The following is a 26,616-nucleotide window of genomic DNA, read 5'->3' as shown; positions in this document are numbered from 1 at the left end:
ACTATTTTTATACCTAAATCCCTTTATTGAGTAAACAAATCTTCTAATTAGCTAACTTTGCATTTTGTAGTCTATCAAACCACAATCTTCACAATTTTATAGAACCTCATGAGTTTATTTTATAGGTGATAGAAAGATCTGAGGAATTCTCACCTCGAAATAGAATAATTTTTTATCACTAAACATAGTATTTTCGGTATGAAAATGTGTGTTTTATGTCATTTCTGTCCTCCTAAGTGGCAAGTGTCTTAAAGTTGAAGCATTTATTATAAATCCTGGTACATGATAAAGGTCAGGCCCTAAGATTCTAGAATGACGTAACTGGTCATAGAGTGATGTTTCTCTGTGACTATTAGATTTATCTGGAGAAACATGACTTTACAGGAAGCTGCGGTGTATCTGAAGTAATGAGTAGGTTTCTCCTGAGAAGAGGGAGCAGGGCACTCGGGAGCGGCACCGAGACAGCCATGTGCCCGCGGCAGAGCAGGCCCGAGGGGCCCCTGGGGCCTGAGGACGTGGCCCCTTGCCGCTGAATCCCTGGCACCACGCTCAGGACTCAAACAGTGTTTGCTAAATGTGCAGAATCCCCCAGTTCCGCTTGTGGCTTGTACCATCGAAGTGTTGCAAGCCTGAATGGGAACCCTGTATGGACTTTCCGCACAGTTTTTCTGTAAACCTACAACTTCTCTAATTAAAACAAAATGTAAGCTCAAAAACTATGTCGCAAGCCCCTGGGGCTCGCTGGGGGCCCTCGACCGCAAGGCCAGAGGCACGCGCCAGCCGAAACGTGGCAGCGCCCCAGCCCGCCCACCTGCTCCTGCCGTATTCTGGAGCCTGAATTCAGGGCTCCGTTTCTAGTCGCTGCCTGGGCGTGGGCTCTGGATCTGAAGCATTCAGAATCAACTTCTGAGAGCTCTCTCCGTTTGTTCTCTGTCAACTCGGTTTCCTCTTCCATCACCAAATGGGGACAGTACATAATGCTAATTTCAGTTAGTCGGCTTCTGTTGCGTGCTGTGCTAGCCAAGTTAGATGTGGCATCAATCCCGCATTCCAGGATATTACTCTTGTTACCCACTTTCTTCACTGAGGAAACAAAATCGCCGAGAGGTTGGAAAACTCATACAGCGAGTAAGATGCAGAGCTAACCTTTGAACGGAGGCAGCACCCGAGGTGCTGACAAGGGGCTGGGGCTCAGGTGGACGACAGCACAGCGCTCTCCTCGTGGAGTCTGGCCCAGTCTTCCACGAGCACTGCAGAGGGATGCTGTCGTGGGCTGTAGCCCACATCGGAGTCGGAGTCCCTGGCGGGGAAAGGAGGGTGAACAGGCGGCGCCAAGCTGCCTTGTTAGAGTGGAAGAGCAAGAGATGAGCATCTCTTCTGAAGTTATTAGCATCATGTACGTATTTTGGAAAAAATTGTCTGCTTTAGCAGCCATCATGTTTTCATTTTCTATCTTATTTTCTAATCCCTCATGACAGCCTGCTAAATTAAATCAACTGAAGCAGTGAAGTGATCGTTTTTGTCTAATTCTGCTGGGGATCATTCTGATTTGGTCCCATACCACAGACTCATCAGTGAGATGGCTGGAAGCTGGGACAGGCAGTAAATGCTAAATCACACAACAGTTATGTGTCCACACAACTGGCTGGAAGATTGATGTCCAGAGAGCTATAGCCCGTCATCTTGGAAAGAAATAAAAAATGATATTAGAACAAGTTAATGTTAGACTAGATTTATGTTTTGTGCCTTTTGGGTTTTTTCCTTCATTTTTTTTATCATGAAATATTCCATACATACAAAAGATGTTGTATGATATTTGTGTGAGGTACAACAAATACTAAGAAAGCCAACATCTGGTACCTAACACCCAACTTAAGAAATAGAATATTACCAATACCTGCTGTGGCCAGCTCCCAATGGCATGGTCCTTTTTTACCCTCAAAGGTAATCACTGTTCTGAATATGCTTTTTTAAAAAATATTTAGAAAGCATGCACGGGGGAGATGAGGTTGTTCAAGTAATCGAGTGCCTCTCTCCCACACCAGAGGTCCCAGGATGGGTTGGTGTCTCCTAAAGAGAAAGGTGAGAAGAAAAAAAGGCAAGCGGACATGGAAGAACACACAGCAAATGGACACACAGAGCAGACAGTGAGTGCAAACAAGGCGGGAAGGAAAAAATAATAATTTTTTAAAATTCCAACATCAAAAAAAAAGCATGCACATGCATTTACAAAGGATAATGTCAAACTAGGGATGAGAGTACTTTAGTACTTGGAAAACTGAAACTAGAATTTAATCTCCATCCACAGTAGGCATGCTCATAGACAGTGTACAGTTAAGGAGAGAGAGGTTGCTTTAATTTAAATAGCATTAAAACAAAGTGGGCTAGAAATGGTTAAGAGTAAGGATCACAAAAATAGTTTGTGCTATCTTAGTAATTAATGAAGTGATGAAGATTCGTCAGTGGACAATTAGAATTTTTAAGTGTAATAAAAAATGTATAATTTAGAAACTACTCAATTTTCCATATTACTTACATTCCCACTTCAAATGCAATTCAATTATTTAAAAAATATTTTCAAGCTCTAGTCTGGATACTTGGGATATGACAGTGTACAAAAAAGATAAACATCTCTGCATTTGTGTGGTGCTTATATTCTAGTGGGAAGCTAAGATAATAATCACTAAGCATAAAAAATAAGTAAATAATATAAACATTAATAATCGAAAAGTATTAAGAAGAAAAAGTTGAGCAGTATTAAATAAAGTGGTGAGGCCTGGACTCATTGAGAAGAGAAGACTTAAGCAAAGGTCTGCAGGGCATAATGGGGAACAGTGTTGCAGGAGAGGGAACAGTCAGTGCCAGGCTGTAGGGCAGCAGCCTGCCTGCTGTGCTTGGGGAGCAACAAGAAGAGCTGAGCAGCTGGAGGTCAGTGAGCAAGGCGGCGAGTAATAGGGGATGTGGTTGGAAGAGAAAGAGATGGGAAGCAGGTCTGCTAGGCCAGCGTAAAATCTTCGGCTTTTACTCGGAGCAAAATTGAGGGGCTGTTGCAGGGTTATGAGAAGAGGAGTGACTAGATCTGACTTAGAGTTGAAGGCATGCCCTGTTGCTGTTGGGAATAAACTGGAAGGAGCTAGGATGGAAGCAAGAAGCCCATTGGAAGCTTTTGGATTCTGCATATATTTCAAAGGGAGAGCCAGCAGGATTTCCTGACTGAGGGGATGTCGGGTGTGAAAAAAAGAGAAGTCGAAGTGGGCTCAAGGATGGAATTGCCATCAACTAAGATGGAGGTTGGGACAGGGGGTTGGAAGTTCAGCCTTGGACATGGATATGAAGTGTCAATAGGTAACTGCCATTGCTCTTTTTTTTTTTTAAGATTTTTTTTTTAAATTTCTCTCCCCTTCCCCGCCCCGCCCCAGTTGTCTGCTCTCCGTGTCCATTCACTGTGTGTTATTCTGTGTCCGCTTGTATTCTTGTCAGCGGCACTGGGAATCTGCGTTTTTTTTGTTGCATCATCTTGCTACGTCAGCTCTCCATGTGTGCGGCGCCACTCCTGGGCGGGCTGCACTTTTTTCACACCGGGAGTCTTTCCTTCCGGGACGCACTCCTTGCGTGTGGGGCTCCCCTACGTGGAGGACACCCCTGCATGGCAGGGCACTCCTTGCACGCATCAGCACTGCGCATGGGCCAGCTCCACACGGGTCAAGGGTTTGAACCCTGGACCTCCCATATGGTAGGCGGATGCTCCATCTGTTGAGCCAAATCCACCTCCCTCATTGCTTTTTTGATATTAGGCTGAGGTCCTTGCCTTAGTTTCCCGGCTGCTAAAACAAATCCCGTACAACGAGTTGGTTCAACCACGGGAATTTGGGGACTCACGCTTTGAGGCTAGGAGAAGTCCCTCAGCCATGCTGGCTCCTAAAGAGGGTGGCGCTGGTTCTGGCTGGCTGCCGGTGGCCCCCGGGTCCTTGGCTTTTCCGTCACGTGGCAGTGCGTGTGGCAGCACCTCCTCCACCCGCCCAGCTTCTGCCAGCTAGAGACCCCTCCAAGCGGCCTTCTCTCCAGGGCCTTCTCTCTGGGGTCCCCAGTAACAGGGTGAAGGTCCACCCTGGTCCAGCTGGCCACCCCTTCACTAAAAGTAACGCCCTCCAAAGGTCCCATTTACCATGGGCTGGCACCCACCGAGGGGGATTCGCATTAAGAACACGTTTCTCTGCCCAGCCTTCAGTCTGCCGCGTCTTTCGCAGTCGTATTGGAGACGGGACTGCCGTAATTCCCATTTTACCCACTCGAAATGGCAGCTTAGCGAGTTGAAGGAATTTGCCCAGGATTCCACCGTTTGAGACCTGGAACATAAAGCCACATCTCTGGGAGCCTGTAGTCTTTAACCACTCTTTCAAAACTTTAGTGAAAGGATTGACAAGCAATCCTGTTATATAAACGACATAAGGAGACAGCAGCTAATCCACAACACGAACTGTTCACTTCCATGAGAATCAAGATCATGAAAAAAAAAATTTTTTTTTGAAGTCCCAGGGCCAGGGATTGAACCCCAGGCCTGGTGTGTGGGCCGGTGCTCAACCGCTGAGCCACATCAGCTCCCCGAAAGTTATTTTTAATAAATGGAACGGAAGGAATGATGACTGAAAAGCCCTGTGGTCACACATAAATTCTTCATCAGTGACATGGACCTTGTAAATTCTGACGCTTCTGTGAATGTGCAGTTTAAAAAGTGGACTGTCTACAAAAGAGCTTTTTGTGCCCAGATGTTAAGATGTTTATATTTTTAAGATCTAAGCCCTAGCTTGAAAGAGGGGCAGGCTGCCTTGTTGCACAGCTGGATGGCAAATGGATTCTAGCATTAGAGCCCTACTAAAAATTCACTAACAGCTGCGGAAGGATGTTAGATGACACTGTTTAAAAATATTTGAAAAGCAGAAGGTGGTCAGGAAGCAGCTACTAACAGATGGAGAGAACTGACACTTCATTTATTTCAGTTGTTAATAGGTATTAAGGCAGCTTAATTCTGGAATAGTAGTGTTTAGAAGAAGACTGCTTAAGCTATTGATGACCTTTTAATAGACTATGTGTTTCCCAGGGCAGAAGTCCTGACTAAAATTAAGTACATCGTGAGAATGAATTAGTAAAGGGAGATGGGAGGGGGGAACCCGCAAAATCTTTTTCAAGTGACTTCACATTATATTTTTGTGTATTATCTCAAATAAGTTACTGATTTAGTGAACCTATCTAAGGCTTTTTATTGATAATTTCCTTCATCTCTGTGAATAGCAAAAATGGTTGGTTACAGTAGCATTGTTTTTCTTTTAGGATAACGATTTCTTTCGGATTAAATTTTCTAAATGCTATGGCTTAGCAAACCTAGACAATTTTTAGCACTAATTCTGTGCCATTATATTTCCTCCATTATAAAAATTCCTTAGACTAAGCGACAGAAAAGAGGTTGTTTGGGCCATGCAAAGACGAGATGGCTCATAATACTGTTAACTAGAGAAGCAGGACTCTAAGGTAGCTCTGATATTGTCAGAGCAGAGAAACTTCCTTCAAATCTCCCTTTACAGATTGACGTACCATCCTTAAACACTCACTTTAGAGGAATGAAACTCTGCTCAACACAAAGCAATTGAACTTTATTTTTGTTTCAGCACACATCTTGGGAGGCACATGATTTGCCGGTACAGGATATCAAATAGGAGAGGATATGGCCCCCACCTTCAAGAAGCTTCTAGTCTAACAGGAAGGAGAGACATGTAAATAAATAGAGCACAGTGAGGAACAGGCAGTAACAGGCCGAGAAATAATATGGTGAGGAGAGTAATAATAGGAAAGACGTTACAGGGGGTGGCCAAGAAGCGCTCTGAAGGATAAAGGTGCTCCCAAGTGGCCAGGTAGAGCAGGGCGCCAGGCTGCAGGTGTGTTACATAGCTCAGCAGTGCTGGAGCACAAGGTGCTATGGGAAAAGAGATGGGGAGATACTGAGTTAGCACTGGGTGAGTAATATTCAGATTGTATTCATAGGATATGATCTCTAGAACCTATCATTTCTGAGTCAAATGTTAACAAAATGCTACATTAATAACAAATGTAGCTCTCCAGACCAGCTCTGTCCAATAGAAAGATAATGCAAACCATGCTCATAGTTGTAAATTTTTCTAGAAGCCATTTAAAACAGTGAATATGAACAAGTGCAATCATTCCAAAAATTTTTTATTTTATATAATCTATTCAAAAGATGAGTGAGTTAATAATAAGTACTGTTAAAATTATCAGTGAGCTATTTTATTCTCACTTTTCACCCTGTCTTCCAAACCCAGTGTGTTTTCCACTTACAGTGCCTCTTAATTCAGACCAGCCACAATTCAATGCTGAGTAGCCACATGTAACTAGTGGCTGCCAAAATGCACAGGCAGCCCTGGATAAGCCCACAAATATTGCATTCTGTGCTATGGGTTGACTCTGCAGTGGAGGAGGGGCAGTTTAGATGAAACCTGAAGTCGGCTGGAGACAAAAGGAAGAAAAGAGCATTTTCTGCTAGTATGGGACCCGTTCCTGGAATCTGATTTTAAATCACATTTAAACCTGTTAACCACCCCCAGACTCTTCATTAGATCTCCAGCAACAAAAACAAATGCAAAGTGCCCTTGCTTACTTTTCTTTTTTATTCTTTCTCTTTCCAATCCCCATTTTATTTTATGAGTTCTGACTAAGAGTAAAAGAGCTGGAATGAAATAGTGGGGCAGGGCTCCCCAACCCACATCCGGGAAATGCGACCTGTTGCCCTTGGCAACGTTAGTTGTCAGCCTCCCTTTTTTTTTTTTCTTCTGCTTCCACCTGCAAGTTGACGAGAATAACACACTATCAACAACAACTCTCTTGGTAATTAGTGGCTGTCAACTCCAGAAATAGGCCTCTCTTTTAAGGGTAAGGGGTAGTGATAAGACTTGGAATATGGGGTTGGAGGCGGTGAGACGAGAGGGCCTGGGAGATGCTGATGCAGTGCCCTCCTGGTCAGGGCGGTGAGGACCCTCCGTCCTGGAAGCTGTCCTTGGAGATGTCCTTCCCAGTGGCTTAGTCCTTTGGAAAATGCACCTCACCTCCTAAAAGATGACCGTTCGACTCAGTCTCCAGTCACACAGAAATGCAGCCGACAGCGCTGGTACACATCCAGTTGTGGACTCAGGGAAAAAAAAGGATGATAGTGGTAATGATGATGATGATAATGATAATAACAATAAGAGCTGATACCTAAATTATAATCCATGCTATGTAGCAGTGCTCCAAAAGGTAGTCATCAAATGCAGTGAATGCACCGCACTGATGAAAGAATTTGGTGATGTAGGAGGAGTTTTGGGGGGGGGGGAGGGCAGAGTGGGGGTATATGGGATCCTCTTATATTTTTTAATGAAATAATTTATATGATCTATGTAGCTTTTAAAAATTTTTTTAAAGCTATAAAAATATATGTCAGTAAGAGGATTAAGTAGTTAGTAAGTGAAATGGGATTAGAAGAATGCCTGATAAATGCTAAATAAATGTGAGCTATCATTTTCATTTAAAAAATAGTAATAGCTGATACTAAGTCAGGGTCTGAAACAAGCACTTTAGAGACACTGTCTCATCCCTATGAGGTTGGGACTGTTTTCACCACCACTTTGCACACGAGGCGACTAGGCCAGCAGGGAGGTTCAGTCACTTGCCCAAGATCACCCAGCTGCCAAGAATATTTGCTGAGTCCATGGTGTGCATCAAACACTTGGAGGAAAAGACAGCGTTCCCGAGCCTGAGCTTCCAGGGGGATGTGAGAGACAGACATGCCGTCACTTCTATGAGAGCTAAGCACATAGGCACTGTCACAGGGCTGTGAGCAAGTGTTCCTAACTCTTAGTGATCACAGCCCACGTTTAGAGAAGGCCATGAGGCTGGCGACTGTCAACACGAGCTTTAGAGGGAGACCTGGGCACAGTGCAGTCCCACACTTGCTAGCTGCACGACCTCATGCAGATTACTAAATTTCTCTGGGCCTTAGTCTTATAATCTATAAAAGAATGTCATTACATATTAGAATTATTTTGAGAATTAAACGAGACCCACACATGTCTGACCTATGTATAACCACTGCTATTCTTCTGTCGAAGTAGGTGCAAATACACACTAATAACAATTGGCACAGGTGGAGTCTAAGCGCCAGCTGTGGCATTAGGGCAGATACTTACGCCATAAGGCATCTCATGAACTGTCAAACTGGTGATCCTGAGCCTGCCGCTGCAGGAGTTAAGATGAAGGTAGATCCTGGGATCCAGCAGTTGACATTGACCTGGCCTTGCATGGTTGGTAGACTTACGTGCTTGGAGAAAAATGGGAGAGACGGCACAGAGCTAACACAAATGTTGTGTGTAGGGTTAGAGAAACAGACATCTTTCACTGTAAGCAAAGGTTTAATGAAAAGCAGTTGGAGACTCGACTGGAGTGGCATGTTGGGGGTGGACCAGGGATGCACCCAAATGTCTTAGTTTGCAAGGTCTGTTATGATAAATACCACACACGGGTCGGCTTAACAAGAGGAATTTATTGTCTCATGGTTTTGGGGGTTACAAGTCCAAAAGCAAAGTGCCAGTAAAGCTTTGCTTTCTCCCCAGGGCTGCAGGGTTCTGGTGCTGGCTGGATGCAATCCTTGGGGTCCCTGCTAGCTTCTTTGCCCCTCAACACCTGGCAATCTCTCTCTCTCCCTGCATCTACTCTTCCAATTTCCACTGGTTCTGCCTCCTCTCTATAAGGTCTCCAGTGTTACAGATTAACACTCACCCTAATTCTGGGATGTAGGGTCTAGGTTTTTAAACTGAGGACTCATTTCCATGCTGGCTTAATCAATAATCCCTCTTTGGGATGGATTTGATTTAAACCAGACTTCCTGGAAGCAGGATCTCTGTAGGCAAAATCATACATTTATCCTAAGTCTGTTTGGGTTCGTCCTGAATTGCAGCAGTATAATACTTATTGCTATAGGTTCTTATGAATGCATCATAATGCCTCCTTCCTGCTACATGCATTTGGCATAAATGACTCAATCGGTACTTTTTATTGAATGTGGAGAGAACTGTAAGTTATCACGTCACAGAAAGAGAATGAGATTTTTTTTGTTCCTTTAGGTACAAAAGCATCCACTAAATACTGACTCACACCATACAAAAAAGTTAACTCAAAGTGGATCATAAGTCTAAGTGTAAAAGCTAAAAATATAAAGCTTCCAGAAGAAAATATAGGAGTAAATCTTTGTGACATTGGGTTAAGCAACAATTTCTTAGGCATGCCACTAAAAGCACAGTCACCAAAAGAAAAAATAGATAACCTGGATGACATCAAAATTTAAAATTTTGTGCTGCAAATGATACCATTAAGAAAGTAAAAAGACATTGCACAAAATAGGAAAAATTATTTGCAAATTATATATCTGGTAAGGGACTTGTATCCAGAATATTTGAAGAACTCTTATACCTAAATAATATTTTTTAAAAAAAGGACATATAACCCAATTTTAAAATGGGCAAAGGATCTGAATAGACATTTCTCCAAAGAATATATAGGAATGACCAATAAGCACTTGAAAAGACAGGCCACATCATTAGTCATCAAGGAAATGGAAACCAAAACCACAAATGAAATACCACTTCACACCCACTAGAATGACTTTAATCAAAAAGACAGCCTATAATAGGTGTTGGTGAGAATGTGTGGAAATTGGAACCCACATACGCTGCCAGTGGAATGTAAAATCATGCTCCAGTTTTGGAAAACAGTCTGGCAGTTCCTCAAAAAGTTAAATGTAGGGTTTCTATATGATCACTCCTAGGTATTTCTCCCAAGAAAAAGGAAAACATACGTCCACACAAAAACTTATACTTGAATGTTCATGACAGCATTATCCATAAAAGCTGAAAAGTGGGAACAACCAAACATCCATGAACCAGTGAATAAATAAATAAAATGTGGTATTTCAATACAATGAAATATTCATCAATAAAATAATATGAAGTGCTCATACATGCTACAGTATGGCTGAACTTTGAAAGCACTGTGCTCAGTGAAAGCCAGTCACAAAGGACCATGGATTGTACGATTCCATTGAGATGAAGTGAAATGTTCAGGTTAGACAAATTTATAGAGGCAGAAAGTGGAATGCTGGCTGCCCAGGGCTGGGGGCTGGGGGTGACCAAGGAAGCAAATGGCTGTGGAGTTTCTTTTAGGGGAACGAAAATGTCCTAAAATTAGAATGTGGTGATGATTGCACAACCCTGTGGATATACTTAAAATAAAGGTATACTTTAAATGGATGGATTGTCTGGTATGTGAATTATATTTCAATAAAGCTGTTTAAGAACAATACTGAGCACAGGACCTGTGTGCAAGGCAGGAGCTTTCTAACCCACGGGGAAGGTGAAAGGATGCTTCACAAGCAAACTGTGCTCTTGGTTCAGGGCGTTAAGTTAAAGATCTTGGTGCGCCTGGAAGTTCCGTCAACAGTAGTTTTAGCTACAGAGTAGGTTTCATGATCTGGATATCGAGGATGGCTGTCTGGAAGATGGCATACGAGAGGCTGATGGGGTGACTGTGGAAGGACTTAAATCCCACATCGTGGAGTTTAGATTATATCTGATGGGCAGTAGAGAGCCACTGCCAAGTTTAGCCAACTGAAGTGATAGAAACAAAACTGGGTTTGGGGAAGAAACTCCTGGTAGCATTTTGAGGCTGGCTTCTAGACGGAGAGACCAGATTCAGGGAGCTAACAGTAAGCAGAAGGAGGGTGGTAATTAACGGGAAGAATGGGACACGTTCAAGAAGCTTTCCAAGGGCTCCATCGACCGGACACGCTGACCGATCAGACTGGGGACATCAGGAGCAGGAGGCGAACAAGATGCCCTTGACCCTCTAGAGAAGAATGGCTTTGGGGAGATGACAGGGCTAGTGATGAAGAGCTTTGTATCATGTGACATTCGGGTTGGCTGCCCGCGTGTCTGGGTGCTCCTTTAAGGCACAGGCAGGGGAGCCAGCCTGGTCATTGCAACCCTCCAGGCATGACGCCGGCCCCGCCTGCACTGCTCCGGCCTCGTCTTCCCCCAGTCGCGCCCGCTTTGTCCCTTCCTGCCGTGGGGCTCCCCGTCCGGTTCCACAGTGCTGGACCTCCTCCCACGGGGCGCTGGTGTCTTCTGCCCAGAAGTCACGGCTGTTCCACTCCTGCCCCTGGCGCTGATTCTCATCCACGGCATCTCTGCGCATCTTCTCCCCAGTTCCCAGGATAAGCTCTGGCATGGATCTTGCTACCCCACAACCTGTCCTGGCAAGCCAGGGGAACAGGGGCTGGGGTGGAGAAGAGGGGGCTGCAAGGAGGAAGACTTCGATGCGAGGCTTGCGTGTCTGAAGCCTTCAGGCTGCAGGAAGTACAATCGAGGGGCTTAAGAGTGCGGAGAGAGGGATACACAGATCAGGAAGATTTTTCTGTGTCATTCTGCAGCATTATCTAAAGAGATTAGATAATAGGAATCAGGATAATACAAAACTGCTCTCTTGCCTGTGGACCTGTCCTGTCCTCTGTGCGCCGCTGTCGCCATTTTTCCTTTGCCATGTGGCCACGCAAGTAACCCCAGGGACTTATAATCTATAATGGGGAAATGTAGCTTGTAAATTAGCCCCCTTCATCCCTTTTCATCCCCTTCCTCACCTAGGACCCCTGCTCTGTTATTTTCTGGTTTTTTCTCCCATTTCTCTTCCCTCCCTACCTGAATAAATTACTGGCCTAACTCAAAAAATAAAAATAAAAAATGAAACAAAGATCAGGAAGGACCAGCATACCTCAGAGATCGTCTGCATCTCCGCTAAAGCGGCGCAGTCATTTTTCAGGAATGGCAAGCTTGTGGTCAAAGCTGCATCTTTATTCACATTTATGGAACCTGGATAGTTTTACCTGTGTGAAGACAGTCCCCTTGGACAAGAGGAAAGGTGAATGGTATGGAAGGTACAAGAACTCCGTGGATGGCTTCTTGGAAAGGGCCATGAGAATCTTGTTGAGAAAACTCAACCAAGTGCATTTTCTGTTATCGCACTTTTCTCTCAGTGAAATGCACGTTAAGGAGCTCTTCATACATGATTTGTCTATCATATCAGGACATCTCTGGACAATTGTAATGTTCTGAAATAAATTGCTACTGGTAAAGCTGGCATAAAGCAAAAGCTCTATAAACTAACGCCCTGAAATTAAGATTATGTTTCATTTGATGTTTTAGACTCTGGTAAGATTATAAAGAGCCAAATTATTTGATATTCTACATTCTGTTCTGTTCCATTGTTATTTACTTTATTCTCCACTATTACTGTTCTGCTTCAATTATTGTCATTGTGGAAGTCTTTTCATTATTTTTTTCCCTCCACAATTTCCTCTGAGTTTGACAATGGCTAAATTGTTGTGTGCCTGTGTGTCGTTTTCACTCTGGGTATTTTCTAAAGCGTTTGTCATTGACCTTTTGAAATTTTCTTGATTAATCTTACCTTGTCAGGAAAATGCTTTTTGCCTAAAGAGGTTTTTCTAAAGTTAATTTTATTGAAACATATTCACAAATATTACAGTCCCACTAAAGTGTACAATCAATGACTTTTGTTTTTTTTATTTAAACTTTGGTTATTAATTGTTTTTATGTTTTGGTCAGAGAGTGCGACTGTCCAGTTTCTCCTTTGGGGATTTTATTGAGGTTTTCTAGCATAGCATTCATTTTTCAATATATATCTTACAAACGAAGCCTTAATCTTTACCCAAATATCTTTATTTTCTCTGTGTATCAGCCAGATAGAGAGGAAATGAATTCCATTGCTAAGGTCGTAATTTGCAAGCTAAATCCCTAGTATTATTTTCTCTAAAACATCCATTTAGTCTTCAAAAGAATTGGCATAAATAGAATATATTCTTAGCTGGAAAGTTTAATGAGGAACCCATTCTGAACCAATATGAATTATGCTAAATTCTTAATTGCAGTTATCGCCTTCAGAGAAAGTAAATAAAATTATTAGCTGATTTACAAGAAAAATGCCCCCTGGAATGTAGTCATTCCTACTAAATATAGTAACCAAAAATAAACAAAACACCCTTTTTAAACTTAAGCCTCATTAAATTCTCCAATCAAAAGCAACAGATGAAGGCTACAGTTTCATTTGCTTCTCCAAAAGGAAGATGCAGCTAAGAATTGTTAAGAGTCTAGGCAAGAAAGACCAAAAAACTTCCCCTAAGTGGTTCCTGGGAAATGAGAAGGAATTAAACCAAACCAGCTAGATGGAGAAGAGCTTCATTTCCCTTTCTGTGGGCAGCCCTGAGGAGCACTGAGTAGGTTTAACTTCTGGTTTTGCTAATATGATCCTTTAAATCACTTCTCTGGACTTGAAAGCAATTGCTTGTTTTTGTGGTGATTGTTACTCTTAACTATGTTGTAAATGGAGAGATGAATGCAACATTATAAAAACTTTGGAAAAGACATAGAAAAGACCAGTACCCTACCACAAACACTATTTCACATGTTGCTTTATATCTTCCAGTATTTTTTTTTTTGTCATGCCTCTGGTTTTCTTACATTATTATAATATTAAAGTCGAAACAATTTTGTATCCTACTTCTTTTACTCATCATACGTTGCCACACAGTCTTCAAAATCATCACCTTTAATGGTAGAAAGAAATCCACTCAAGGAATTATATTAACTCCTCCCATATTTGTGGCTATTTGGATTGTTTTTCATTTTTTAAAATGTTGCAGTTTTCATCTTCAGGCATTTAGGGTTCTTTCATATTTTGTAAAATTTCCTTCAGTTAAATTCCTAAAGAAATTTAGTGAACCAAAGAGAATGAACATTTCCATGATTCTAGAAACACATTTTCTCATTGCTTTCCAAAAGGCTTGTGTGACAATTTATAATGCCAACATGAATTTAAGATAGTAGTTGTGTTGTTTTTATTCAATTACCATTTTGATTATGTATGTGTGAGGGTAGGAGATGTATAGGGCTAAAATATATACAGCATCTTTTTAAAAATAGACTTAATGCTGTGAGTTTGTATTTTTTCACTTTATAAATTATGAACACCTTTTCAATTCATTAATACTCTTTTCAATGCTTGCTTTGTATTTCAGTTTATAGATGTCTTTAAGTTTTTCACTGATCCCTTGTTATTGGACATCTATTTTCTAAAGTTTATTGTCATAAAATTACAGATCTACAGAAATATTCTTGTATGGACATTGTGTGTGTATTGTGAATGTATATGCCTATCCACAAATTTCTGTTGGATAATATAAAATTGATCTCTGAAAGTATCTACCATCCTATACTTTTACCAGCAGAATAACAAAATACCTATTCCCTTACACCAAGAATCAGCAAACCACTGCCCATGGGCCAAATCCGGCCCTCCAACTGTTTTTATCAATAAAGTTTTATTGAAACACAGCCACAGCCATTTATTCATATGCTGCTGTGGCTGCTTTTGTGCTACAACAACTGAGGTCAGTAGTTGCAACAGAGATCATATGTCCTTTACAGAAAACCTTTGCCAACTCCTAACTTCCACCCTCCTGAATGCTGGATGTAAACGTTTTATTGTTTTCCTGTTGCTACAAACAAATCGCCACAAACTTGTTGACTTAACACAATGTAGATGAGCTTGCTTGCTGCTCTTGAAATCTGTTTCACCAAGCTAACGTTAAGGCGCTGGCCGGGCTGGTGCCTTCTGGAGGCTCCGTTTCCTTTCCTTTTCCCACCTCTAGCGGCCACCTACATACTTGGCTAGTGGCCCCTCATCCATCTGCAAAGCTCCTCCCTCCACTCTCTGCTCCTGCTGTCACATGACCTTCTTTCTCTGACCCTCTTGCCTCTCCCTTAAAGGTCCTTGGGACGACAAGGGGCGGACAGGGATAATCCAATATAGCCTTCTCATCTCAAGATCCGTCACATCTGAAAGTTCTCTTTGCCATTTAGGGCAACATTCAGGGGTTAGGACCTAGGCATATTTGCGGGCCATTATTCAAACCACATCCGTCTTTATGGCTTTTGCTGAAATGATAGGTTGTTTAAAAATGGTATTGCTTTGTTTAATTTACATTTCTAGAATTATAAATGCAGTTGAGTTTTTGTGTTTTTTTCCCCATACAATTCCTGACCATTGTAGCGTGTCTATGACACACCTGTGACTCATCTGGTCATATATCCCTTGCTCATTTTTCTCTTGGGTGGCTTTTCTTTTCTTTGTGAGTTGACAGTCTTAATTGTAATATTATGGATATTAATCCTTTGTTTCTTATGTGTTTTGCAAATATTCTCTTTGTCACTTGGCTTTTAACTTTGTTTATGGCATAGTTTGTCATTTAAAAGTACTTACTATTTGCAAACAATACAGAGGAATGTAGGCCCCAGGAGAGCCGGGAATCTGTTTTGTCCTCTGCTCCATCCCTGGGATGTAACAAGACCTGCTCACCTGCTTTAAAGCGCCTGGACTTGATGGCATGTTCAGAAAACGCCTTGCTGTTTGTCATGTTCAGAAAGCAGAACACACTCTAGATTCGGCAGAAAGCAACCAGGTCTGTGCTGCTTAGGGCACCTGTGGAATGGCACGGCAGGAGATGCCCATCATCCCACGAGGGATTTCCACACGAAACATGGTGCTGCCAACACCGCCTCCTCCATCTGCAGCGGTAGGGACAGCACAGCTGCCCCAGGAGAGTCGGTGACTTTCACTTTGGGTTGCTCACTTCCTCCTGCCAGGCCTCCCACGCAAGCTGCTGCACGGCTGGACCGCAGTGGAGCCCTTGCTGCAAGTGAGTCTGGGAAAGGCAGGTAGACAGCCCTAGGGACAAAATTATGCACACACACAAAGGGAAATGAACCTCCCGTGTTTCTTCTATGACTTCTATAGTTTTGCTCTCTCTATGAAGAGTCTTAATCCAACTTTACATTAGTTTGAGTGTAATGACGGAGATAGGGGTCTCACTGTCATTTTTCCAGACGGGGAACCAATCGTTTTCATACCACTGATTAAATAATCTTTTATTTTTCCACCACTTAATAATGGTTAACTTTGTCAAATATTACATTCCAATTATGCAGTCTCTGTCCTTTTCCATTGGTTTGCGTCAATCCCAAGGTGCCCAGACATTTTTTTTCTTTATAATAAATTTTTATTATTATTCTTACACATCTTTTTTTTTTCAGATGAACTTTTAAGAATTACCATGGCATCGTTGTTTGTTCCCCCCATCCATTTGGAAGTTTCACTGGAATTGCATAAGCTTTTTATATTCATTTAGGGAGAAGTGCCATCTTCGCCATATTAAATGTTCCCTTTTAGTAGAATGGTGGGTCTGCATTTGTTCAGGTCTTCTTCTGTACCGCAGAGTTTTGTAGTTTTCTCTGTCAAGAACTGGCACATTGCTTATTATTTACTTCCATGTTTTTCATAGCTTGTGTTGCTGTTGTAAGTTTGACCTTTCGCCATATCGTTTTCTAACATTTATTGCTGCATGTATAAGAATACTCTTGAGTTGTGTGTTTACTTCACATCAGCCACCTTACTAAGTCTACTTTTCACTTGATTTTCTTGATTCTACTGTAATACTAACTTTGTCTTTTCCCTATGGCCCCTGGGCCTAACTGACCCCAGCTGCTTCCCACCACCCACACTCCCATGGCTCCCTCATCTGTTTGCTTGTTGCCAGCTGCTTTTGCAAATAAAGTTTTATTGGAACAGAGCAGGCCTTTTCATGTACATGCTATCTATGGCAACCTTTTTCCTACAACAGCAGCCTTGAATAGTTGCAACAGAGCCCAGCTGCCCACAAAGCTGAAAATATTTACTACCTGGCCCTTTATAGAAAAAGTTTGCACAATCTGCCTCAACGTATCTATAAATTTGAGCTCTTTTTCTGGACTTATCATATTGGCTAAGACCACCAGGACAAAATTAAATTATTTCAGTAATGATAGCCCCTCAGCTTGTTTCTGACATTATTAGGAATGCATTTGGTGTTTCACAATTAGAACGACAGTTGTCATTGGTTTCTGGTTGTTACATTTACCATGTTAAGTACCGACCACACAAACCTCATTAAGTGACTTTATCAGGAATGGGCGTTGGGTTGTTACCAACTGCCTGTTTGTGCACCGAGATGATCTATCATTTTATATTTTAATTTAGTGGATTACTCTGGTTATCATGCATTATTTTTAATATATTTCTGAAATCAATTTCCTAAAATTGTGTTTGGAATTTTTGCACCTGTATTTATATGTAATATTGATTTGTTTTTTGTTGGTTTTTTTTTTCTTTTCTGTTTTTGTTTTAATAGCAACTTCTCCTTATTGCTGGGCCATCTTAAATCTCTCTGAAGATGTCAACTAGAATTTTTTAAAAACTCTCTTCTATTTCTTTGATCAATTGTTTCCTCAGGGTTCAGTGTTCTGTTTTTCAGTCTTGGTGTTCGCGTGCTCTTGTTTTCCCTCAAATATCTGGTGACTCGTGGCCGTCGATTCAGAGTTTTAACTGAAGGGCTGGAATAAATACAGGAAGGTGGTACGGCTGCAGAAGTCTTACTCGGTAGCAAGCCTCCTCTGCCGCTGAGCGTGGGGTGCACACACAGGCAGCTCCTGTTTGGTTTGGATAGGGATCAGGCACAGAAGCGTCACCCTCCCCGAGTGCTGTGGCGGAGACCCCCCCGGCACGTGCCGCTGCCTGCTCCCTCTCTCTTCTCACCGGCTGGCTCAATGGTTGGTTCGGGCTGCACCTGATGGTGATGGGGCCCCAGCTTTTCTGGGCACTGCCCTGCTTGTTTTGGACCGCTCAAGACCCACCTGAGGAAGTGTGAGGCCCTCCTCCTGGGTTATTTAAGGCAAGGGTTCTTGCTGATTTTAGGCTGGAGGCAAATGAGGCCACTCCTTGTTCCTGTGCCAGAGACTCGGTCCTCCAATGAACGACTGCGGGGGTGGGCTGACCGCGCCTGTCCTTGCTGCCCCGGAGGGTGGGCGTTTGCTGGGTTCCGTGGGGAGCAGCCCTCCCGAGGTCCAGGCTGGACCATTGTTTTCCTTAGCTCGCGTTGTCTCTTCTACTTAACGTCTTCCAGAAGTTCTTCACAATTTTTGGTCTGGTGAGGCCATCCTTCCTTGCTTTCCAGAATGAGTTTGGAAGCTTTTCATTGGAACTTTAGGAGAGAGTGACTTCACCACCCACGACTTTGAGCCTGAAGTTTTCAGTGTTTTACCTACCTGCACACAAGCACCTCTACGTGCCAACTGCAGAGCTCTGCCAGTTTAGTCCTCATGACAAGTTTATAAATTTGGCGTAATTAATCCCGCTTTACAGATGAAGGAACCGGGGCTCAGCCAAGTCAAGTACTTTGGTTAAGATCAGGCAGTGGTAGTTTTGAAACCAGTTTGACTCATCAAGTCATCACATTCACATCTAATAAGTTTTCTGATTGTATGGGAGGGCCCCAGCTGGTACCATTTGAATAACCATCAGGGGTAATTCCAGGTTCCCGATTCTCTGAATTTGGTTGATGCATGAATTAAATAGAGAATTGGCTTTTGTGGTCTTAATAAAACTGACAAAGAATGCTGGGGATTTCTGTGTTTTCAAAGACATTATTTTCATTCTCTATTTGTACTTTTCACAGCTGCTAGAGAGAACTGAAAAATGCTGTAGTCGCAGGTGGGGTGTGATCCCATGTAGACTGTACGGAGGAAAATATAAGTTAAATGCTCTCTTTTGCAATATATAAATTGAGGCCCCATAAGAAATTGCATGTAAGTATTCTTCAAAAGGAAATTGAAGAAACTCACGTGAAGCTGTTAGATATCATCAGATGTCCAATGAACTGATAGATATCCTTCTTTGCTTCGATCTTAGTCCATTTGCTGTTTATGATGCCCTGTGGACAGGTGTTTTTCTATCGAGTTGGGTTATTGGGGGACATAAATTTCAGTATTCTTCCAGATAAACATCTCATAATTCTGATAAAAAGAAATTAAATTAATAATTTCACAACGACATTTATAATAGCATATGAATTACTAATTTTAATTAATAATGCATACATTATGATTTTTGCATCTCCTAATGGGTGGATACAACATTCACAATCTCCATAGAGAAAACGTTAGCCTTTTTAAAGATGAGAGAACAGCATATTTGTGTTATTATTAGTTCTTAATATTTGCTGCTTCCTGATTCTCAATGGCAAGAGACGGACCTTTTGGCCCTTTGCTCTACGTTTGGACATAAACTAGTCATTTCCCAGCCACGTGCCCTTGCCGTGATCCTTCTCTTTCCCGAGCCTATTTCTTCGTGTGCAAAATGGGGACAGTATATTTTGCGGAGCCTCTGAAAGCCTGAGAGTTATAACAGAGAGCAAAGTAGTGCCGAGCATATCATTATTTGTTCCTTTCCTCTTTCGCTGCATGAACAAACCACGCTGGGTGGTGTCAGACAATCCATTTATCACGCCCACCGGTTCCGTGGGTGAGGAATTCGGCCAGGCCACAGCAGGCCTCTCTGGTCTTGGCTCCACTACATCTTGACCTCGGCTGAAAGTCTTGACCAGTCCCAGATGGCTGGAGACAAATCATGGGATGGGGGTGGGGGGTCGCACACCAGCGTGGGCTGCACTGGGACACCAGGAGCACCTTCTGTGGGGGGGGGGCTTCTCCCAGGCAGCAGCCAGGCTGGCAGAAGGAGTGCCCGGGGAGGGAGCGTTCCACGAGTCCCAGTGGGTGGCCTTCAGCGCCCTGCTCTCCAAAGTCACGTGGTGTCACGTGTCCCCCCCCCCATGCACTGGACGAAGCAGTCACAAGCAGCTCGGGTTCATGGGGAAGGGAGCTCACCTCTTGGTGGGAGAAGGGTCAGAGAATTGGGGGCCACGTCTGACTCATTCGTGTCCTGTGGCAATGTGTCTCATCTACGAGCCAGAGAAGGAATCCTGAATCCTCTAGGAATTGAGTGGACGTGGCAGTGTCCAGGGCAGTGCCCTTGGTGTGAGAAAGAGCCCCATTCCTAACACACAGCTGAAACACCAGAGTCTTTTCATTCCAAACCTCGAAAGGGCAGGAAGATGTGATCCTTTCAAATGCATTTTCAACACTGAGCTACTGGAGGGCACGGGGACTGCCTCCTTTCCCTGCTTGGAATGAAACGGAGGTCATTTTAGTCTTGGCTGGCACTTTTGGGTCTGCTCCTAATGCCCGTGCTTTTTTTTTTCTTTCTGGACTTTGCCATCCACTGGAGAGCAGTGCTTCCAAACTTGAGTGCGCCGTGGAACTCCCAAGGCTTGGTAAATACAGATGGACTGTGCATCCCCACAATTTCCCACTCAATCAGAATTGCATTTCCTGTAAGTTTCCAAGGCGATGCGGTGCTGCCGTGGGCACCTCACTTGAGAATCCCCGTTACAGAGAAAATCCAGAACCAAAGCCATATACCAAAGCCGCGAATAGAGCCCGCGGCTCTTGGTGAGATTAGTGCCCTAACTCTAACGCAGCGGTGATAGTAACTGTCACGTTTTAGAGGTGACGACCCTGAGGCCCTCAAGGCGGAGGAACATCCCAGCATCCCTGCAGGCAGCACAGGGCTGAGCCCGGCATCCCAAGGCTGCACCCCACCCCTGTGCTCGGGCTGCCAGAGCCTCTCCTCACCGCAGGAGGAGCACTGGCCTCTCTTCTCTGATTGCTTATTATTTTGCTCAGGCCTTTTCTATTTTTTTATGTTTTCGTGTCTGTCGGCCCATCTATGAATGAGCTCTGTTCATTCCACAGCAATCCCAGGAAGGGACCGGGAATTACAGAGGGTCTGGTAGAGCGTTTGCCTGCCCTTTGTGTTTCTTGAACCAATGAGTGAATTCCAACCGGTGAATGAATGGGACCCTGGCCTGCCGCTGGGGGTAGACGGGCCTGTGTGAACGTGAAGCAGTGCTCCCCTTGCGTGCCTGGTTCTCTGGGTTGCACACCCGAGGGTACAATGGGAAGCTGGGTTATGATTGCAGCAGCCAGGTGATGGCCCCGCTCCAGCCACCTTCCTGGCCAGGTGATGGCCCCACCTTAGCCACCTTCCTGGCGTCCGCAGCCCCCCGCACAGGCTCACCCTGGCTCGTGCAGGGATGGCTGGGAGGGTCCCCTGCAAAGGGCTGTGGCCGTCCCCATGCCGGGTCCAGCTGTGGCCTGGTGCCGACCTGGCCAGCTGCTCTGCTTCTCCGCTTGCCGAGGGGACAGCTCCTCCTTTCTCTTGACCCCAGCCCAACCGGGTGTGGTCCTGGCTGTTATTCTAGGCACTTCCAACACAAACCACAGAAGAGGGACCTCGTATTCTTGATTTCCTTTGGGGCCTTAAAAGATCGAGTCCTTTTCTCCTTTTTGCTAAACCTTGTTCCTTTTTTTCAGCTCCTGATTCCCAACCCCCTGCCCCACCCCATCCCCAGCTATAAGCAAGAGGGTCCCTGGGGCCAAGGGTGGGGGAGCACTGGGGCAAGAGACGGTTGACTCTACAACAGTTCTCGTCAACCTTCCTCTGCAAAGCCACAGCCGGGCTCGCTGGCCACAGCCTCTGTCCTTGACCCTCAGCCTTCCAGGAGCTAAAAGGCAGCCGCGGCCCCAGCCTGTTCACGTGGGCGCTGCGCTCCCTGAGCCCTTAGAGCTAAGCCAGGCCTGCTCGACACACTGTCGCTGTATGTATTCCTAGAAGTTATTAATTTAGTTATTTATTCCTAGAAGGAATAAAGAAGTTTATTCTTATCACTGCCCCTTTTTCAAGGGTGAGAGAGCAAGAACACTGAAAGGTTAGCCAACTTGCTCAAGGCCACCCAGAGAAAAGTGGCAGCGCTGGGTTTTGAACTGTGCATCCTGGTTGTAGGCTCTGCTCCTGCTTCCGGGGAGGTCTCACCTGCCCCAGTCCTCACAGGGGTCCCCTAACCTGCCGACCCCCCTAAATGCACCCACATATTAAAAGGGAAATGCACACAAAATGAAAGCCCAACACTGAGCCCCAGGCTTCTTATGGAAGATGATAATGGAGAAAAATATTAGATGTCATTTTTTGTCTTAATATAAGGGAAGAATCATCTTGAACATGGAGAGGAACAATTCAGTCCCTTTCTTGCTTCCAATTAGGAGAATGAAAAGTATTGTCAGTAGCACCTTTGAGAAAGAAGAAAGAAAATTTACTGAGAGAATCAGGGGAAAAAATTAAAACTGACTTGCCACTGAAAAATCTTAAGTGGGACTTCAGATATTTCTGATATAAATTTTTTCCACGACATGTGTCCTATTTTGGACACACAGTCAGTCACAGAATTGGCCATAAATACTTGCAAATAGAGAGGAATCAAGGGGCAGGTACTGCTTGAGTTCCTCACACAGAGATTGCCACATTGGACTTAATGCACTAATGGGTATCTTTACCAGTCGCCTCCATCCCAGGGCGGGTTCGGTGCCAGGAGCAGAACATTTGCCAAAACACAAAACAAGAAAAACCCTCACCCCACAGAAAGGTAACACTTGGTTGATATTTCCAGTTTCATTGTTAAGCATGCTGTGTATCATTTATCTGCCCCATGTTCTCCTGTCTGGAAAAGAAAAGCAAATAGAATAAATTTCTAAGAGTAGAGTCGGTTCCGTTATGGCACCATGGATCCGCAGGAAAGCTACCCCGTGGCACTGACTCGGGAAGAGTTCTGATGATGGAGAAGAGAGCCCTGGGCAACTGCAGTGTGCGCGGTGGACCTCAGCTTCTCAGAGGAGCTGGCTGTGTTGCTCTCTGTGCTTGGCCCTCACTGCTTGGGCACTCAGTTTGGCTTCCGCCCTCCGTGGTCCCCTGGAGATAAGCTGTGACCCGGGTGTGGTTGAAGACAAAGGTGAGTTCTCAGTCCTCAGCCTGAGAACTTTCAACATCGGTGATGTTTTCGTCGATTAATATAAAAGTATTCTTTCTTTGGAGGTGAGGGATGCGGCATTAAATATTCAGAAACATTTTAAGAGGTAGCAGCATAGTTATTCTTATTTATGTATATTTTCTTCTTACTTTTTTAATTAGTACAAGTCATCATCTCTTCAAACTGAGCATCTAAAGATTCTAAGGCTTGCCAAGTATCCTTAGAACCTTTATGGTTTACACATAATTTCTTTTTATCATTCTAATGTTTCCCATTTGAAACACCTTCAAGCATACAATTCAGTGGCATTAATTACATTCACAATGGACAATATAATTTGAGCTTTATCAAAGAATGTCATGCACTTTTCTGTATTTATTTCTTCTTTGGCTAAGCACAAAACTTGTTTTATTTTTTTTTTCTTTATTGAATTAAGTATTACTGGAAGTTAAACAACACCTCTTGAATTGCAACTGGAAATGGTTGGTAGGTAGACATTTGGCACCTGAAAGATGATCCTTCACAATGCATAAATCTGTCACATCCAACTCTCTTTTTTTTTAAAAGATTTATTTATTTTATTTAATTCCCCCCCCCTCCCCCAGTTGTCTGTTCTCTGTGTCTATTTGCTGCGTCTTGTTTCTTTGTCCGCTTCTGTTGTCGTCAGCAGCAGGGGAAGTGTGGGCGGCGCCATTCCTGGGCAGGCTGCACTTTCTTTCGCGCTGGGCGGTTCTCCTTATGGGTGCACTCCTTGCGCGTGGGACTCCCCTATGTGGGGGACACCCCTGAGTGGCATGGCACTCCTTGCGTGCATCAGCGCTGCGCATGGCCAGCTCCACACGGGTCAAGGAGGCCGGGGTTTGAACCGTGGACCTCCCATGTGGTAGACGGGCACCCTAACCACTGGGCCAAGTCCATTTCCCACATCCAACTCTCTTGATTTTGAAAATTATGTTCTGCTGGTTCTGCTGGCTTTGATTGCATGGTCTGGCCTGTGGACAACCATCCTCCCCAGAAGGTGACTTTGTGTTTCATGCTGCATCGTTGCGAGTCTTTTTGAAAGTTTTTAAATAATAATTTGGAATCCATATTTAAATGTGTTTAAACTAACACTTCCACTGGGTCTTCTACTAGCAATGCAAATAATTCAACTAATGACAGTTAGACGGACAGACACCTGTTAGGCTGCTCTCCCTTGACCCAGACAGAGCTTAGAGAAACTGCACCCTAGCTGCCCCCTGCTGGTGGCGGATTCTCATTCTAGTGTGTGAAGCATCACAAGCCCAGAAGCATTGACATGAAACCACAGGCATTTTTTAATTAAGGAAATATTTTATCTCTTTTTTCCTTTTGGCTTCAGTGATTTTTGATGTTCTCTCACAACCCACAGATTTATTTTGCCTCGTGTTGATTTTCCAAGCCTCAGTGGACATGCCTGGTTTTCATTACTCCAGTGAGGGACAAGCTCACGATATTTGATTCTGAGGAACCTTTAGCAAACATCCTACCTGTACTTCTGGAAGTTAGAAAGCCATCTGAGGGACACAGATGTGGCTCAAGCGATTGAGCTCCCGCCTACCCCATAGGAGGCCCCAGGTTCAGTTCTTGGTACCTTCTGGAGAAGACAAGCAAGACAGTGAGCTGCCATGATGGGCTGGCACAGCGAGCTGATGTAACAAGATGACGCAGCAAGGAGATACAAAGAGGAAACACAATGAGAGACACAAAAGAGCAGGGAGCGTAGGTGGCTCAGACGATTGGTGCTTCTCTCCCACAGGGGAGGCCCCAGGTTTGGGTTTCATTGCCTCCTAAAGAGAAGACGAGCAGACACCCAGGACACAGCAAATGGACACAGAGCAGACAGCTAGTGCAAACAACAAGGTGGCGAGGGGAATAAATAAAATAAAAATAAACCTTTAAAAAATACAAAAGAAAATTTTTAAATTTAAAAAGCCATTTGACACTAATCTTCCCATGCTTGGATATTTAAGGATTTTAGGACCCACACAAGGAAACCTTCCTTGCACTAGAAAGCCATCGGGCCTCCCTGCCAAAGCAAAACAAAAAATTGAGGCCCAGCTGTTTTGACTCCTCCCTTTTTTCCTTCTCCACATTCTACGAGAAACTCCTCCAGCTTGAGGTTGGAAGGAAGAGGAGTTGATTTTTTTAAATTGTCAACCAAAGTCTTATGATTACCAGCAAATTCATGTTTTAACCCATTTCTCTTTTCATTTCTGTTTTCATTTTTTACATCTGTATTGTGATGTCAATACATGTTTTCCAGTTTAACCACTTACAAGTGTGCAGTTCAGTGGTGTTCATCACACTCTCAGGCTCGAACAACTATCGCCACCATCTGCCACCAGAACTTCCCCACCATCCCAAACAGAAACTCTGCCCCATTAAGCCTTGCCTCCCTCAGCTGATTTATTAAACTGGGTGACTGGGCCGAAGCATATTTTGCTGCCCCTCTTCCACTTGACTTGGGTGGATCTCAAGGCCATATCCAGTTATGGACCTTGGCTTTGTCTTAGCCATTCTAGAGTGGAGCGTGCCGCGACCTAGCCCTGCGTCATCTCTGTGTGCAGACTCAGCCCAGTTTTAGAGGAAGTGATGGGAGGACCCTCCCTTGAGACGGGGTGAGCCTCCAGGGCACCTGCTCCTCTTTGCCCACCCTGTGCCTTTTTCTCCCCTCATTTTACTTTGGGGGTGACCATGTGTCACCCCTTGGCAGATGTGTGGCATGTCTATGTGTATTTTCCCATCTGTGTCTGTCTTTCTCGCCACTCGTGACTCTTTGTCTTCGTGACTTATTTTCTGGGTAAGTCAGGAACAGTGTGAGGAAAGAGATGGGACTTGTCGTTTGAATCCCCTCCTGCCCCGAGTTAGATGCAGGACCTTGGGCATGTCCCCCAAATCCTGACCACAAGCCCCTTGTCTATGAAAATGGAAATAATATCATCTACCCTCCATGGGTTGTTGTTGGGTTTTGGTTTTTTTTTTGAGAATTAAATCAGATAATATATCAGCAGTGCAGACTGTACATTTTTTTTCTCTTAGTCTTTGCTGCCTCTCTTCCTTCTGCTCCCTTCCTCCTCCTTCTTGTTTCTGTTTGTTTGTTTGTTTGCTTTTCTTTTTTAGCTCAGGCCTGTCTGGTTCAAAACACTGGCTCTTTCTTCCCCAGACTTTTTATTTTGGAAAGTTTCAAACCTTCGAAAGATTTGTGAGAAGAGTAACATGGACACCCATAAGCCCTTTACCCAAATTCTCTGATTTTTTTAAAAAACATATTTGCCCCCTCCATTTTTTTTAACATTTATTTCTAAAGAACAAATAGTTTCCTACAGAACCACAATATAATTACACACTCAGGAAATTTAATTGGCATCGTACTATCTTCTGATATATAGTCCATGACCACTGTTCCTAAACTATCACATAAAAATGTCTTCTTATATTTCAAGAGTGCAGAGCAGTCATTCTGCCTGTTTTGCAGAATGTTCCTCAGCTTGGGATTTGTCTGACTGATTCCTCTGGATTAGACTCAGACTAACCATGTTGGTGATAGTGTTACATGGGTGGCCTCGTGTCCTCTGAGCATCACGTGAGCCGTGTGATGCCATGTTGTCCCATCACAGATGATGCCGAGCTTGACCACTTGA

General features: G+C 43.8%; 1 protein-coding gene across 2 annotated transcripts in view; it reads left to right on the top strand.

The window, feature by feature from the left end:
- Positions 1-1,971: 1,971 nt before the first annotated feature.
- Positions 1,972-26,616, top strand: part of APBB1IP (amyloid beta precursor protein binding family B member 1 interacting protein) — a 111,082-nt gene continuing 86,437 nt past the window's right edge. The window contains exon 1 of one of the 2 annotated variants that reach the window (XM_004470780.5): positions 1,972-2,147. In XM_004470780.5, the coding sequence (XP_004470837.3) occupies positions 2,109-2,147 (39 nt within the window). In that variant the 5' untranslated portion in view covers positions 1,972-2,108. The remainder of the gene's footprint in view (positions 2,148-26,616) is intronic. The other variant, XM_004470779.5, reaches the window with a different exon arrangement.

Source organism: Dasypus novemcinctus, chromosome 5 (genome assembly GCF_030445035.2).
Source record: "Dasypus novemcinctus isolate mDasNov1 chromosome 5, mDasNov1.1.hap2, whole genome shotgun sequence".
Taxonomy (NCBI): domain Eukaryota; kingdom Metazoa; phylum Chordata; class Mammalia; order Cingulata; family Dasypodidae; genus Dasypus; species Dasypus novemcinctus.
The sequence above is the reverse complement of the archived record's forward strand: the minus strand, read 5'-3'. Positions and strand labels throughout refer to the sequence as shown.